The sequence below is a fragment of the Punica granatum genome, chromosome 3, assembly GCF_007655135.1.
Source record: "Punica granatum isolate Tunisia-2019 chromosome 3, ASM765513v2, whole genome shotgun sequence".
Lineage (NCBI taxonomy): Eukaryota > Viridiplantae > Streptophyta > Magnoliopsida > Myrtales > Lythraceae > Punica > Punica granatum.
Window position 1 is genome coordinate 37,568,454 of NC_045129.1, and position 14,490 is coordinate 37,582,943.

At 37.0% G+C, this 14,490-nt stretch overlaps 2 protein-coding genes across 5 annotated transcripts; both read right to left on the reverse strand.

Moving 5' to 3' along the window:
* Positions 1–2: 2 nt before the first annotated feature.
* LOC116201123 (putative pentatricopeptide repeat-containing protein At1g68930) lies at positions 3–3,506 on the reverse strand. Of its 2 annotated transcripts, none has more exons than XM_031532240.1 (2): positions 763–3,506; positions 3–583 (listed from the first exon to the last, which is right to left on the reverse strand). In XM_031532240.1, exon 1 carries the CDS (start codon positions 3,360–3,362, stop codon positions 990–992), a length of 2,373 nt encoding a protein of 790 aa, XP_031388100.1. In that variant the 5' UTR covers positions 3,363–3,506; the 3' UTR covers positions 3–583; positions 763–989. The 2 variants fall into 2 exon arrangements, with proteins under 2 accessions (XP_031388100.1, XP_031388099.1); XM_031532239.1 differs by having other exon boundaries at positions 710–3,506.
* Positions 3,507–3,761: 255 nt separating this feature from the next.
* Positions 3,762–7,923, reverse strand: LOC116201124 (transcription factor bHLH49). 3 transcript variants are annotated; one of them, XM_031532241.1, is made up of 9 exons: positions 7,585–7,921; positions 6,089–7,084; positions 5,756–5,980; positions 5,603–5,668; positions 5,447–5,515; positions 5,195–5,266; positions 4,892–5,095; positions 4,457–4,550; positions 3,762–4,355 (listed from the first exon to the last, which is right to left on the reverse strand). In XM_031532241.1, exons 2-9 carry the CDS (start codon positions 6,983–6,985, stop codon positions 4,318–4,320), a joined length of 1,665 nt encoding a protein of 554 aa, XP_031388101.1. In that variant the 5' UTR covers positions 6,986–7,084; positions 7,585–7,921; the 3' UTR covers positions 3,762–4,317. The 3 variants fall into 3 exon arrangements, with proteins under 3 accessions (XP_031388101.1, XP_031388103.1, XP_031388104.1); XM_031532243.1 differs by having other exon boundaries at positions 4,195–4,355; positions 6,089–7,049; positions 7,585–7,923; XM_031532244.1 differs by having other exon boundaries at positions 4,195–4,355; positions 6,089–6,881; positions 7,585–7,922.
* Positions 7,924–14,490: the final 6,567 nt, after the last annotated feature.

Consider the following 14,490-nt stretch of genomic DNA (forward strand, 5'->3'; position numbering starts at 1 on the left):
GAGAAGGAATTATAAAACCATAGGGGATGAGTCAAATTTAACTCGTTGATTGTGACGGTTCAGTTACGAGTACTATCGAGGATGTCCGATGATTCCTCGGTAGATCCGGGGCTTAAACGGGTCAACTCAATTTTTGTTAATAACTAGGAAAGCGGCTACCGGGCTCTCTGATGGTCCACATTTTCCGCTATGTCAAAAGCAACATGAAGTTCCTTAAAAGACGAATCTACTGATCTCAAAATGTTAACAGAAACTACCTCCGATCCAGATCCCTGTAAAAGCTACAAAGAGGGCATCCAATGCTCTAAATAGTCCTGCATGCGAGTTTGTACATACGCGTGTCGGGCATCTCTTCTTATACACCCTGGTACTTTGAGATTGCGAGCGAGGAACCGGAACTTGGATGGCCAGTTGAAGCATCAACTGATCGGACTTGTGAGGAGGTCACAGACTATTCGAGAATCATGTTCATCACACCTGTGATGCAGCTGCCTTCTCTAGCATTGCCGTGCCTCAACTGAATCCCCATCTAATCCGTAGAGGAAAATTTTCCGGCACCTTACAGGCAACTTCTCTACTCCGCCTACAAAAGTGACGAGTGGCTCATCAGCCTTCCTGTTCAGTTCGAGAGAACTGCCTCAAGGTATCCATTGACATCAGAGCAACCATTAAGCTGTTGACTGAAAAAGGGTGATCAAGAAGAACATACAAAGATGGTGCAGAACATCAAAAGTAGATGCAAACCAAAGGCCTGAATCGTACAACATGCAAAGCGAGCAGTGGGCTTTCCACAGAACTCGAGCTCCGCAATCACTTCTTAGAGTTCCTGGGAGATTATCTCCCGAGCTACCTCCGCTTTACCTGTAGGATAGCCGATAACATGGTCAAAGGAAGAGCTCTTGATGGCTAGTTCCTCCTGATATATGACACCCGGGTGCCATCTCTGTTGACTCATCTTCTCCACCAGCCCAAGGTAATAGTAAAAGAATTTACCAGAAATCTCCGCATGAACATGATCCATCTTTGAAGAGATGGAACCTTATAGCATCCCTCACAAGGATTTCTCTTCCAGTCACCTTCGAAATGTATTTGGTCGCGCTGTGACAATCTCCACAGACCCTGAGATTCTTAACAACCCTGATCGGAAAGTTGGAAGGTATAAATATCAACCCAAAAGCAATTGCAAGCTTTTCGCTGTGGTGATTCAGCATCTTTATCTTTTCTGAGTCCTCGACATCGTGGAGAATAGAACTCATATCAGGCACATAACCTTCCGATATAATTCTCGAATTTAATCTCTCTAACTCGGTATAAATCTGATCTAAATAAGGACTCGACTGATCATCAGCTGAGAAAATATGCACTTTGTTCTTATATTTGATCCAACTGAACCCAGGTTCCTTCTTCACTCCTCTCTCTCTCATTCCCTTTCGCAGTTGAGCCACATCATCCCATTTCCCTGTAGCCGCATAAATGCTCGTGAGCAAAACATAACTTGCAGGGCTCTGTGGCTCCAACTCCATGAGAGAATCAGCAGCCCATTTCCCAATTTCAAGGTTCCCCCGAAACCTACAAGAGCTCAGCAACGTGGACCAACCAATAGCGTCAGGAGGAAAAGGCATATTGTTAATGAAATTCTTGGCTTCTTCTAACCTTCCGGATCGACTCAGAAGATCAATCATGCAAGTATAGTGATCAGTAACTGGGGTAATATGATGTTCTTTCATCATCGACTCAAAGTATTCCTTGCCCTTATCCACTAGTCCAGCTCTGCTGCAGGCTGAAAGTACACCTATAAAAGTCACTCCATCGGGTTTGAATCCCGAGGCTAACATTTTCTCAAACAAATCAATCGTCTCATTGGCTTTACCAAACTGCGCATAGCCTGAAACTAGTGCTGTCCAAGAGACTTCATCCCTGCAACTCATCTCATCGAACAGCCTGCTCGAATCTTCTATATTCCCACATTTACCATATAATGTGATGAGAGCATTCGAAACTGTTAAGCAAGAAACATACCCAGAAACCAACGCGAGACAATGAAACTGTGACCCCTCTTCTAAGCTAGCTAGATTCGCACATGAGCTAATTACACTTCCTAAAGTAAAATCATCAGGCTCAATCCCATTCCTCTGCATATCACGGAAAATCCGAACAGCATCCTCGCTAAAACCATTTTGACCATAGCCAACAAGCATTGCAGTCCATGACACGACATTCTTACGGGCCATTCTGTTGAAAACCCTCCCGGCATAAATCACATTCTTGCACTTGCAATACATGTCAACCAGAGCACTACCCACGAAAATATTGCCTATGTAACTAGTTTTCATCGCAAAGGCATGTATTTGTTTCCCCTCATTCAGAGCCAAAATACTACTGCAAGCAGTCAACACACTCCCGTAAGTGAACTGATCAATTTCCAAACCTTCTGATCCCATCTCTCTGAAGAAAGCAATCGCTTCTCTGTCCAAACCATTTTGGGTAAACCCAGTGATCATTGTAGTCCACGAGATCGAGTCTCTCTCCTTCATATTGTGAAACAACAACTTAGACTCCTCAACCAGGCCACACCTTAAAAGCCCTGTAATCATAGTATTGTGCAGGACTAGATTCCTCTCAGACATTTCATCAAAAACCTGTTTCGCATCTCGGATTAAACCTGTCTTTGAGTACATGTCCACCAGAGGACTCCCCACGAAGACATACTCCGAAAACCCAAACTTTAATATATGCCCGTGCACTTGCTTCCCCAAATTAATACACCCTCTATTAGAGGACAATACAAGCATCGTCGAAAAGGTTATCCGACTCAAATTCCTGGTTCCTTCCCTCATCATTGAATTGTAAGCCTTGACAGAATCCGCCACCAATCCTCGCCCGGCATATGCTGAAATGAGGCAATTCCAAGACACCCCATCACGAACTGACATAAGATTAAACGTTTCTTGCACTCGAGCAAGATTCCCAGACTTCGAATAAGCCGAGAGGATGGCGTTCCACGAAAAGAGGTTCGGTTGAGGAATTTGATCGAACACATTACGCGCATAGCTCAAGTTCCCTAATTTGCTGTAAGCGTTGACGAGGTTGTTGGATAAGATGGTCTCTGGGCTTGTGAGAGTCTTGATGATGCGGCAATGGAGCTTTTTGGCTTGGCCCAGATTGCGGGAGTCGCAGCAGAACTTCAGCAAGGAGGAGAAGTAGTCCGAAGACATGCCGCATGTCTCGTCGAATGCCGGCGGGACCGTGCAACTACTGTCCAACGTTGACGATCGACCTTCGAATGAAGAAGGCGGGAAACTTTTGATTCTGCACCCTAAAGTTTGACTTTGTCCCAATTTGCACCCTAAAGTTCTCATCATGGCTACTACGTATCACATCGAAAAGGAAGGAAAAAAAATCAATTTTCGTCCCCTAACCTTTATTTGCTTTTCCAAATACGCCCTAAAATGATTCTAGGCCACGCTCGAGACGCCATCTAGTTCCCGAAAGCATCACTAGCTGAGTAGCTTAAGAAATGAATTAGGACAAATGGGCTCAGTAAAAGGATGATCCCGTTTAGAACAACGAAATGTAGCATGACAAAGACAATGCTCATTGAACAAGAGAATTCTTCCCCGAGAATTAAGGGCGCCGCCTTGTACAAAAGGGAAATTTATATATGAATGCGGGTCACCGCAAGCAGGCAGCCCTCGAGGCCTATGATCAAATTAACATTTGTCAAAAGAAGATGCCGATCCGGTAACTAATGCTCAAAGAAAGACTTAAAAAGTTCGAACAGATCTCTTCAACGAATCAAGGACTTCTATATTCAGGAGAAACTAAAGATCATTGGACATCAAACAGTAATCTTCAAAGAGCATTAACGTTCATCCTCCATTACAAAACATGCTTAAGCTCCAACCCAAATGGAGCCCAAAAGTTCGGATCACCTAGCTCACTCCATAAGCTAACTGTAATTCATTCTATCTCCGATCGAGAGAAGAAATCCCACTGTTAATTCTTTCTTATCCAAGTGGATCTTTCCAACTTGTAAGGACTTCTAGGCGCGATTTACAGAGCTCTCAGGATTTGCGACTGAAAGCATAAGGTGGCATGACATGATAAACGATGTCAGTTTGGAAGTTGAACCACCGCCTCCAAGAAACTTGAGATCTGCTGAAGCTTGAACTTGTGATATGGGGGTCATATATATTATAAGGAAACTTTAATAGCATAGCCCGGAGGATAGGCAGTCATATTACCACTTGCTCACATTGCAGTATAATTGTATCATAAGCTGTACAGCTGATGTACGGAACTTGAGTCATAATCATGTCATAATTCTACTTTCGCATTACCCGCTTGGACGGAACCTGCCAAAAGTTAGTTATATAGAACTTTGTCGTGAGCACTTGACTTGGAAAATCCATAAAAATTCTATTTCTACATTCCAAGAAGTTGGAAGTAGCAGTACCATCGGTATTATCTTGGTCGCTTGGAAGAGCGCTCCCACCATTGAAGCCCATTTGGACAACATTGTGGAGCTCATCTTCCCATACATTCGGAAGCTGCGAAAAGAAGAGAACTGCAAGCTCAAAAAGAGAACCACCATAGAAAGTAATCCAATCCATTAACTATGTATTTCACATCGAATGAACAAGAATTTTTCTTAAAACACAACCTCCACCTCAATCTTTTGCTATTTGCACAAAGAAAATAGTCTGATTGTTCACACAAGAACCTTCTTACCAACTTGGGTTGACAGGAAAATTGGCCACTTAATATGATCAGTTATGAGAATATCACTCTCCATTTAAATCCACAAGTCATTTGCCCATTTCTTGTGGTGAACAACTAAATAAGAACAAAGGTAATGAAGTAAAATGGAATAAACATCTTCAGGATATACCTGAGCAGACTCCTTGAATCCTCCAGCATTTTCAGGATTGATTTGGTTATGAAGGGTTCTTCTCAGACTGTCTGGACTCCCTATACCATTTAGACCCGCTTGAATAAGTCCTGCAGGGGGAGGATGAATTGGAGGAGGATATGCCATTGGCATGTTGGGAAAGAAACCCAACGTAGACGAAGGGCCGGCTCTTGAATGAAGAATCTAATAGTATAAATCACACAAACATTACGATTAAGTGGATAAACAGGAAAAGCTGATGTTTTCAAGCGAGCTGTGAACCTTGTTTAAACATTGACTTACATCTTTGGCAAGTAGTCTTTCAATGTTAAAATCTAGCCGAGGATTCACAGTGGCGAGTTTCATTGACAAAAACTGCATGGTATGAGAAGAAAGTCAAATTAAGTAAAATTGCACGAGCCCCAAATATTACAAATGATATCAGTCATTTCCTATAAAGAGCTGATACCAAAGTAACCCATTGGATAAGCATTGGTTAATCGCACAACTTCACAATAAACAAGGCAGATAATCAGAGAAAAGCCGAATTCGTACCTCGACCTGGCGTTGAAGTGATTGCACGTAGTTGATGATCTCATCTAACATCACTGCCTTGCCTGTTACCTACACATTCATTCGACTTGTTTTACCTGAATTTAGTTTAAATGAAGTAACTCCGATGACTACAGAAGTAACTGCAAACGTGTTTACCTTGCTGCAACCAGGTACAAGATCTTGAAGAAATTTCATCCTCTCACTGATTTTCTCCCTCCTCACCTTCGTTGAGTATAATCAATTAGTCCAGCTCAATATTTGATGAACTTCGATTCAATCGAATATAAAGGAATACCAGCAGTATCTTACTCTCTCCGCTAGACTGTGGCTATTTGTTGCCTGGCCTCTACGAGCTCTTACGTGGATATATTCTTCTTTGGGAGGATCGGAAGCCTGAGACCCCTGTTTATTATTCTTCCCAGCTGCCTTGCCTGAGGCAGAATTTGGACTTTGGTCTATTTTCTGTTGAGTTTCACTAGTATCCTTCACATCCTCAGAAGGCTGTCCATCTCCCTTAGCATCAAAGCCAGCAATCTACCAACAAAGAAATGTCATTTAGCAGTACTATACAAAAGATCGCATGATCATAAATCATCACATGATAAGTGGTTCAATAGAGCAGAACACAAAGAAATCACCTACCGGTCCATTTCTTTTCCTCTTTTTTGATCCAGATCCCTTTTCTTCCTTTCCATCTTGACCACCACCTCCACTAAATTCGGGTTCTTCAGAATCATTACCTGACCCACCAACAACTTGTTTTGGTACCTCATCAGTGGACCGGACGAGGTCCTCACTTCTCCCCTCACGTTTTAGTTGGCTCACCTCGCAATTCTCAGGCACAGAGGACAAGAGAGCATCCTTAGAAGCTTCGACAGTGTTAATACTATTCCTCTGAGGAGGCAATAACCTCACTAAATCAATAGGAAATGCTTCTTCTTGCATAGATACAGGCATTCTCACCCCTCCGTGAGGAGGGACGCCAATGCCTTCAACGCCACCAAAAGGGTTCACCATATCACTGAAGCCCCCACCACTGAAACACGAGAACCGTGCAGCCCGCTCGATGAACCCTGAGTCAGCTGGGAACTGAGACAAGCTCTCAGGGAGTGTTCCCGGAGCATTAGGCAAAAAAAGCCCCTCTCTCAACATTGAGACAGGTGGATTCCAGCTGACATCACTTCTCAAGGAGGAAGGACCAAGACCAACTTTTGGACCTCCCAGTGGGTTCATACTGCTCAAATTGTTTTGCAAGCTACTGTCACAATATCCCATGTTCTGTACACTGGTGGGTTGATCCCAGAGGGCTGGAGGGCCGAAAGAGTTCACCATTGGAGCAGAGGAACAAGAAGAGGAGCCCATAACATTTTCCTTGCAGCCGCCCAGTGAATTCCCAGGACCAACTAAACTCATCGGAGTACTCGTGATGGTTGTACTGCAAAACCGCCAGTCCAAGGACACACCAGAAGAACCGTAATTGTTAATATGTTCCTGATTTCTCTTTTCGTGATCAAGATCATTTTTTTCTCCTCTATCCATCTCTAACAATGAACCTCTCTCTGAATTTGCCCCCTTTCAAATGGCTGCAGTCTAGATGAATCTTCTAAGGAAGCAGAAGGTGAAACCAGAAAACATTACCTACAGCAACGAAGTAAGAAGACAATAGAAGAAGAAGAAGAAGAAGAAGAAGAAGAAGAAGCCATGAGAAGTGATCAGCAGAGAAAGTACCCCCACAAATGTGAATTCTAACTTCAGCAAAAGCAGAGTAAAAGATCAGGAGACAAACAACTTCAGCCCTGGGCAGGCAGGGTGCCGTCATGAATACATCCTAGAGGGGTAATCAATCGACCCAGAAGATAAGAACCACTGAATTTTAACTGTATGAAGCAAACATTTGCCCAAGGTGCCACACAATGCAACAATTTCCAAAGCAGTGATAGAACACAAAAGGGGCACCAAACACTCCCTGCTCGCAACGAGAAAAGGGGGAAGGGAACAGTGCAATTAAAGAAAGGGGGAGCATTGATTTCAGTGCAATAAATACTCAAACCACCCAGAAAACCCTAAGTCCAAGACACCGAGCTTCTGAAGAAGCAGAGCAGGGAGGAAATCGGCCAAAAGGGGCAAGAGAAAGATACCCATTTCAGATTCTGCCGCTACTTTTGGGACTGTGGCTCCAAGTCAAGCTCTTTCTTCCCCCACTCGAGGACACGACAAGATACGACTGGCGTATATTTCAAATTGAACTGTGAAGCAGCTGCAGGCAGCCCCACACACACACACACAGCCTCCCCTCCCTGTTTCTCAGCTCAGAGCCAAACTGCTCCGTCTTCTTCTCTCTCTCTCTCTCTGGGCGCAGAGCAAAACAGAGCGTACACTTTCTCTAGAGAGATCGCGAGAGAGAGAGAGAGATGAATTTGGTGTTGGAAGGAAGAGGACAGAGTGAGGGGGAAGTAAACAACCAAAGGTTCAAGCTTCCTGGTTTTATACTCCCACGCTTACATGAAAATTAGAGCTCTCTTTGATGATGATGATTAGCCACTGCCACTGTTAATTATATTTATTATTATATTATTAACTATAAAAACTAATTTAATATGAATTTATTTATTTATTTATTGTATTAAACTGATTTATTAATTGAAGGAATATTAATTAATCAAAACAACTCCCCAGAAAATTGAGCCACCAATTAATGTTTTCCCATTTGTTGAATAATCTCTCTCTCTATTTCTTCTTTTATTTTATTTTTTTAGAGCATTGCTACTTATGCCGAATATTTCTGCCTAAATTTAGTGCTACAAGAAAGAATTACATCACCGTAATTTTGAGTAAAATGATGAGCTATTTATATCAGTGGGGGAGTCGGCGTCCTCCGAATCGGAGGAACAGACATTTTCCTCTTTTCTTTTATATGAGATCATCGATCCAAATTGTCCCAACTTATCGACTGAAACTATCGCATCCCCGCATGACCGCGAGGGTTTTTGAGTTTCCTCTGAAGACATTTTTCCTATAATTTTCTTGAGAAAAATGGTATTTTATGTAATTCTTGATAAAAATCATGGACAATCATAGAATGAGGCAGGGTAGGAGTGAGTTGGTATATTGGTTTCCTTTTGGGCCAACTTTTCAATGACAATATGGAAATTTGTGTTGGTCGACATAAAGGAAGGACCACTTTAAACCGTGCGCATGGTGAAAACATGAATAACATTTGCCTATGGTTTTACGAATTTCATGTTTTTCAATCAAGAAAAATTCAATAAAGTCATAATGGTTTGTCTGCAAAAAGGAATCGATCGAGCACTCTTCATATGTAGTTCGGTCTCATGAAAAGTTTACATATTGAAGCATCATCGGTGCACTCGATGCATTCTTAGTTATCATCTAGATGATGATATCAAGCTTTATTCTTACTCCAAGTAAAAATGAGTTGGTTTCTGATTTTTTTTTGATGAAATGCTCTCTTAGATAACTCTTTGATATTCTTTTCTTGCAAGCCACAGCTTTCTTTCTTCCAGCAGTTACTTCTTGATTTAATTGAATTATTTACAAGATTCAGTGTCTTCCTTCTTTTATATATATATATATATATATATATATATTACCTTTTGATTTATAGCTTTTTTTCCCCTTCAAATCTCTTTTAGTATAATAATAATAATAATAATGAATTTAATAAAGGGGGCAATAACACTTGGGTTTGAGCTAGCAACTGACATTGCCAACTCTCATTAGAGGGTGGCTTTTGTTTCTTTATCTTTTCTTACATTTGTCTCCTTCCCTCACTAAAAATCTTGGGAGATGTGCTCGTAATCTTTTAATTAGGGTTTGTTTGGTCAAGAACCAAAAATCTAGCTCATCTCCCAATTATTAATTATTAAATTTTCAACCCTTAGGCTGGAAATCTAGCATCTGAAGAGACTAATTAATTAATTGATCTCTTTCATAGGCTCCAACTAATTATATATTTGAGCAATTAATTAGTAACTTATACACGAATACATATACATAGGTGAATGATAAGTCATATCAACTCCCATAAGAAGAAAATAATATAAATTTGAATTTCGGAAGTGACACTTATTAGAATAGGAATAATTGATAAAATCTCAAGGGAGAAATATCTCTCACAATTTTATTATAAAAAAAATTATTTACATATTATTAGATTTTATTAATGTATAGCTCTTATGCACTATATATTAGTTTCTCACCCACTCGAATTAAGTCAACCAATTGTGTCAAACCTCGCACATCAGGGGAACTACTTCTCACTATCTTCCGGTGAAATTCGATTCGGATACCACAAGAGAAGGAATGATTTTGGTTACTTTATTGTCTAATTAATTGAGCTAATGTTTTCCTTAATGCTATGGTTTGTTTGTTATTATAAATATGTAGGTTCACCCAATTTCACCACTAAATTATTTGGACATTGATAATAGAGATAGGGTGATGCCATGCGGGTCATTCAGTCCATATATATATATATGCACACATTATTTCTGAAGGGAGATATACTGTATGATCCCCATTCGTGATAACTCCACTGTCTAATGCAATAATTTTATGCTTTGACTATTATTTATCCTCCTCTCAGCTTTGACTGGAAAAAAAAAAATCAAAAGAAAAAACGACAAAATAAAATTCTCTGTTTTTTTTTCCCCTGCTAAGTGCTAATCCAATTTGAAGAGCATCGTCCTACAGAAAATTTAGCCATTACTAAACCGATTGGATTTGAAATGAATTGATTGGGACCCGTTAAGTTTCCGAATATCAAAATATACATCGAATTCTATCAAAGTACACACCAAATTCTAAAAGCAGCCTCTCTCAAAGTTTTTATTAGTTTGTTTTCCAAATTTTATTGAATTTTGCTTCATGCGTCGTTCATGAGAATATACATAATAATTCATAAAATAAAAAAGAAACACACATAATAATTTTTAGTATTGTTGAGTATATTTCGTATTCAGTGGAGAATCCAAAAAACGAAGTGGTAACGAGATCGGAAGTATAAAGAAGGGATGGGATATAAATAAGCCATTCGTACTTGCATTAATGAGATGGGATATATTGGGATATATATTCAGATGCATTCATATATATTTGTATTTGATGATAGAATCCTCACGTATCGTAACTGTCCGACTTTCGATATTATGTTTATGTGATGTTGCTATCTCTTGTTGGGTTGTCATACTCATATATATTACTGTCGACACAGTACAAGAATTCATTCTAGTAAAAGCTGAAGGTGTTAAGATTATCGTGTTGGGGTGTGTGGACCATTTTTACAGTACCAATAGACATTAATTTAACATTGGAAAAACGACAGCACATTGTGAGGAGTCGAAGATTGCATTGAATTCCTCAAGGAGATTTCGTTGTCAAATATATTTGTTTCATTGTACGAACTATATATATATATATATATATATATTATATACATATATTTTGGTTTCTGATGCACATTGTTTTCTCTCCTTTTCAATGGTCTGCTCAGTTTTACAGAAAACGAAAAGCCAGAAATTTTTCCCTGTCAAAAATTAGATTGCATCTGAAGCTCTTATTATGATGTTCGCTTACAAATGTTCAGTGTTGACCATCAATATCATCTTCTTTTGCTGAGTTATAATATTACTGGTCCCAAGCCACAAACCACTTGATATTCAAAAGCCACGTGGCCTCAACTTATCCATATTCGAGCTTGTTTGGCCCTTAAAGCTGCGGTGAAACTCTCACAGTCATGAATTTTATCGATTCACAATATTCAATCCGAAACCTTATTTAAAGAAAACAAGTATTGAACCACTTGAATCGACCCACATCTATAATTGTTTCATAGGGTAAAAGAAAATTCCATTCGTTAAACCTGGATAATATCTTCCATATCTATCTACGAAAGTAATAAATACTCTTGAATTTATGCAATTAAAATTTTTTAAAAGGATTAATTTTCAATTTTCAAGATTAAAAAATACTTAAAGATATACCAAATATGTTGTAAATGCAAATATAGTTATACGTATTATGTATAGATTCTATCTATGAAAACTCACTTGAGTAGTAATAAATGCTCTTGGCTACTGCAATTGAAAAATTAAAAAAATTGCTAAATGATATACCGAATATGTTGTAAATACAAATATTTACACGTATTATATATAGAATTACAAGTAAACAAGTTAGTTTTTAATTTTCAAAATTTTAAAATACTTAAAAATATGGTAAACCTGTTGTGAATACAAATATTTATAATTATTATGTAGAGCATTACAATTAACTAAATTTCTTAACAATTAAAAGAAAATCCTGAAAAAACAAAGAATGTTAACTAAAGGTATTTAGCAAGGAAAAAAAAAAGAGAATCAATTCTTAAAATTAAAGAAAGATTGTAATTACATTTTTGATAGATGAACTAAATTATAATTGGAACAAAAAATAAAAGTAAAATTCGACCATGAAAATGATAATAAAAGTGCTTAAAAGAAAGAAGAAATATTTAATAACGACTTCATAGGAATCACGGATCAAAACATTAAAAGATGACGACTATATATATTACAACTAGAATTAAAAACTAAAACAAAAGCTGAAAACAAAGAATGACTATATGATATACTTAAAAATAATAAAGAAAATCGGGTTCAAAAGAATGACTATATTGAAAACATTTTATATGAAAATAACACGTTACCATTTCTATTATGAGCCACAAATAACAATGAAAACAGATTGTATAATAAGATGATAACATGTTGCTTCTTATCCTTTTGCACTTTGACAATACTTTTGATAACATCCAGTAGCGAAATGATAATCTGTTGTCAGACTTTAACAACATCCATGACAAAGGCCGACGTTTAAAAAATTGGAAAAACGTCGGCATAGGATTAACATTTGCCGACGTTATTTTTTGTGTCAGCTAAGCTTAAAAACGTCGGCGTAGGATTAAAATTAGCTGACATTTTCCAAAATGTCAGCTAAAAGAAGGTCAAACCCAATGTTTTGGAAAACGTTGGGATTGACAAATTCCTGCCAATTTTCCGAACGTTTTGCATTGAGTCAGGCCAAAAATATCGAGCTAGCCCCATTTTACTGTAGTGATGTCATGTGCCAAGCCATCGGCTCTCTATTTACCCAAATTCACTAATCTTCTCTACCCTTTTTAATACATTAGTAATTAATGCACAAGTAAGTAGATTGATTTGTAGGGATAATATATTTATACCAATTCAATTTACTAAAATTATTTTTGTTTTCTAGTTCTTGATTTAGCAAGTAAATTTATGTTTACTCGAATATTTACAACTTTTAAAGTTCCTATGTTAATAATAAATACAATTTAAAAATAATAAAAATATAAATGAATTGATCTAAGTGTTCGTGATTAACTAAAAGTACTTTTTTTTCAATTTTGAATTGTATAAATGCTTTATTATATTCTTGAAATTGTAATAAGATTTTTCAATTTAAAAAAGAATGAAAATATTTTTCTAAAATTTTTCACATAAGTAATTACTTACATAATGAAAATTATAAGGGCATTTTGGATGTCCAAAATCTATTACAAATTCTAGGTTAATATAAAATATACTTGGAAATTAAAAATGATGCTAAAAGGACTTATTTATTTAAAAGCTCATAATATGAATGGAATAAATTTAATCTCTTTTTATATCAAATTTATTACTTAAAGTTGAAATGTTAAGTTCTATGAGTAATTTATTATTTAATAAAAGATATAAATACAAATATTTTTCACAATTTCGATATTGAAAATTAAGAGTTTTTTTAGAAACTAAAAGGTACTAATTAATTACTTTAATTTTGATTAAAATAATTTTATTTATGTGATTTTACTAATCTTATTTATAAAATATTTAAATTATTGCTTTTTAAGTGAATAATATAGTTTATGTAAATAAAGTATTTAATGGAACAAATCCAATACGCTGAATTTAAAATTCTTTGTTCATCGTTATTTTGATGATTATCAAAAAGTTAATTTTACAATTATAAACTAATCATTATTTTTAAAGACTATGTATAATAAATCATACAAACTTTTGGCATGAATAATACTTTCGCGCAACACGCGGGTGAGATTGCTAGTTTTTTAAACAAAACGACAACGAAAAAGCACAATAAAAAAACGTTTTTCTTTTTCTTTTATAATTTTTTTAAAACTTTCTACAAGTGAACAATCCTATGTCATCGATATAAAATCTTGTGACCAATTTTACAAGAAGAAACTGTAGGTTTGCTCCGAGAGGGTTTCCAGTTTCCGTGCAATTCCTTTGTCGGAAAACAAAAATATATGAAACACGCAGCAAGCATATACATATATAATATAATATACATGAAAATGATGAGATAAGATATATTAATGCAACGGCAGCTTGTAAAAGTAATGCATGAACAGGGAAAAGGGGTTAAGATACGAGTAAATCTCATCAAAAGCCTTCCCTACCTTTATTTTTTTCTTTTGATGGGTGAAGCCTTACCTTCCTAAAGCCATCATGAAGAATAATTAGCAAAATATTTTGAGTACAGCATTTGTTCATTATCCTATTATATTAAGTCAGAATTTTTCTTCATTTTTTATAATGCAAATAATAAAATAAACAAATAAAATTGATCTGATCATTAAAACTGCTACTTCTTTAAAGAAATTTCAATTTCAAATCACTTAAGAAATTATATAGAAAAATATTTTTTACTGGGACCTCTATATAATCTGTGATCCAACTCACCTATTTCGTAATAAGAATGTTCATATTGATCTAGAAAATTAGTCGAGTGAAAAGTGAAACTCCTCGGGGCTTCCTTTCTTTCTTTTTTCTCTTTCTTTTTTAACCTTATCTTTCTCGCATGTCATTATTAGTTGGCATTGGAACTTGCAATCACACAGACCCAAGCTTTTTAGAATAATGGGAATCTCTCCCCTCCTTTCACGCACTTTAATTTTTTTACCCCCATAGAAATTCCATCCCGAATTTGTACTAATCTCCCCGTGTGAGGGATCAAAATCA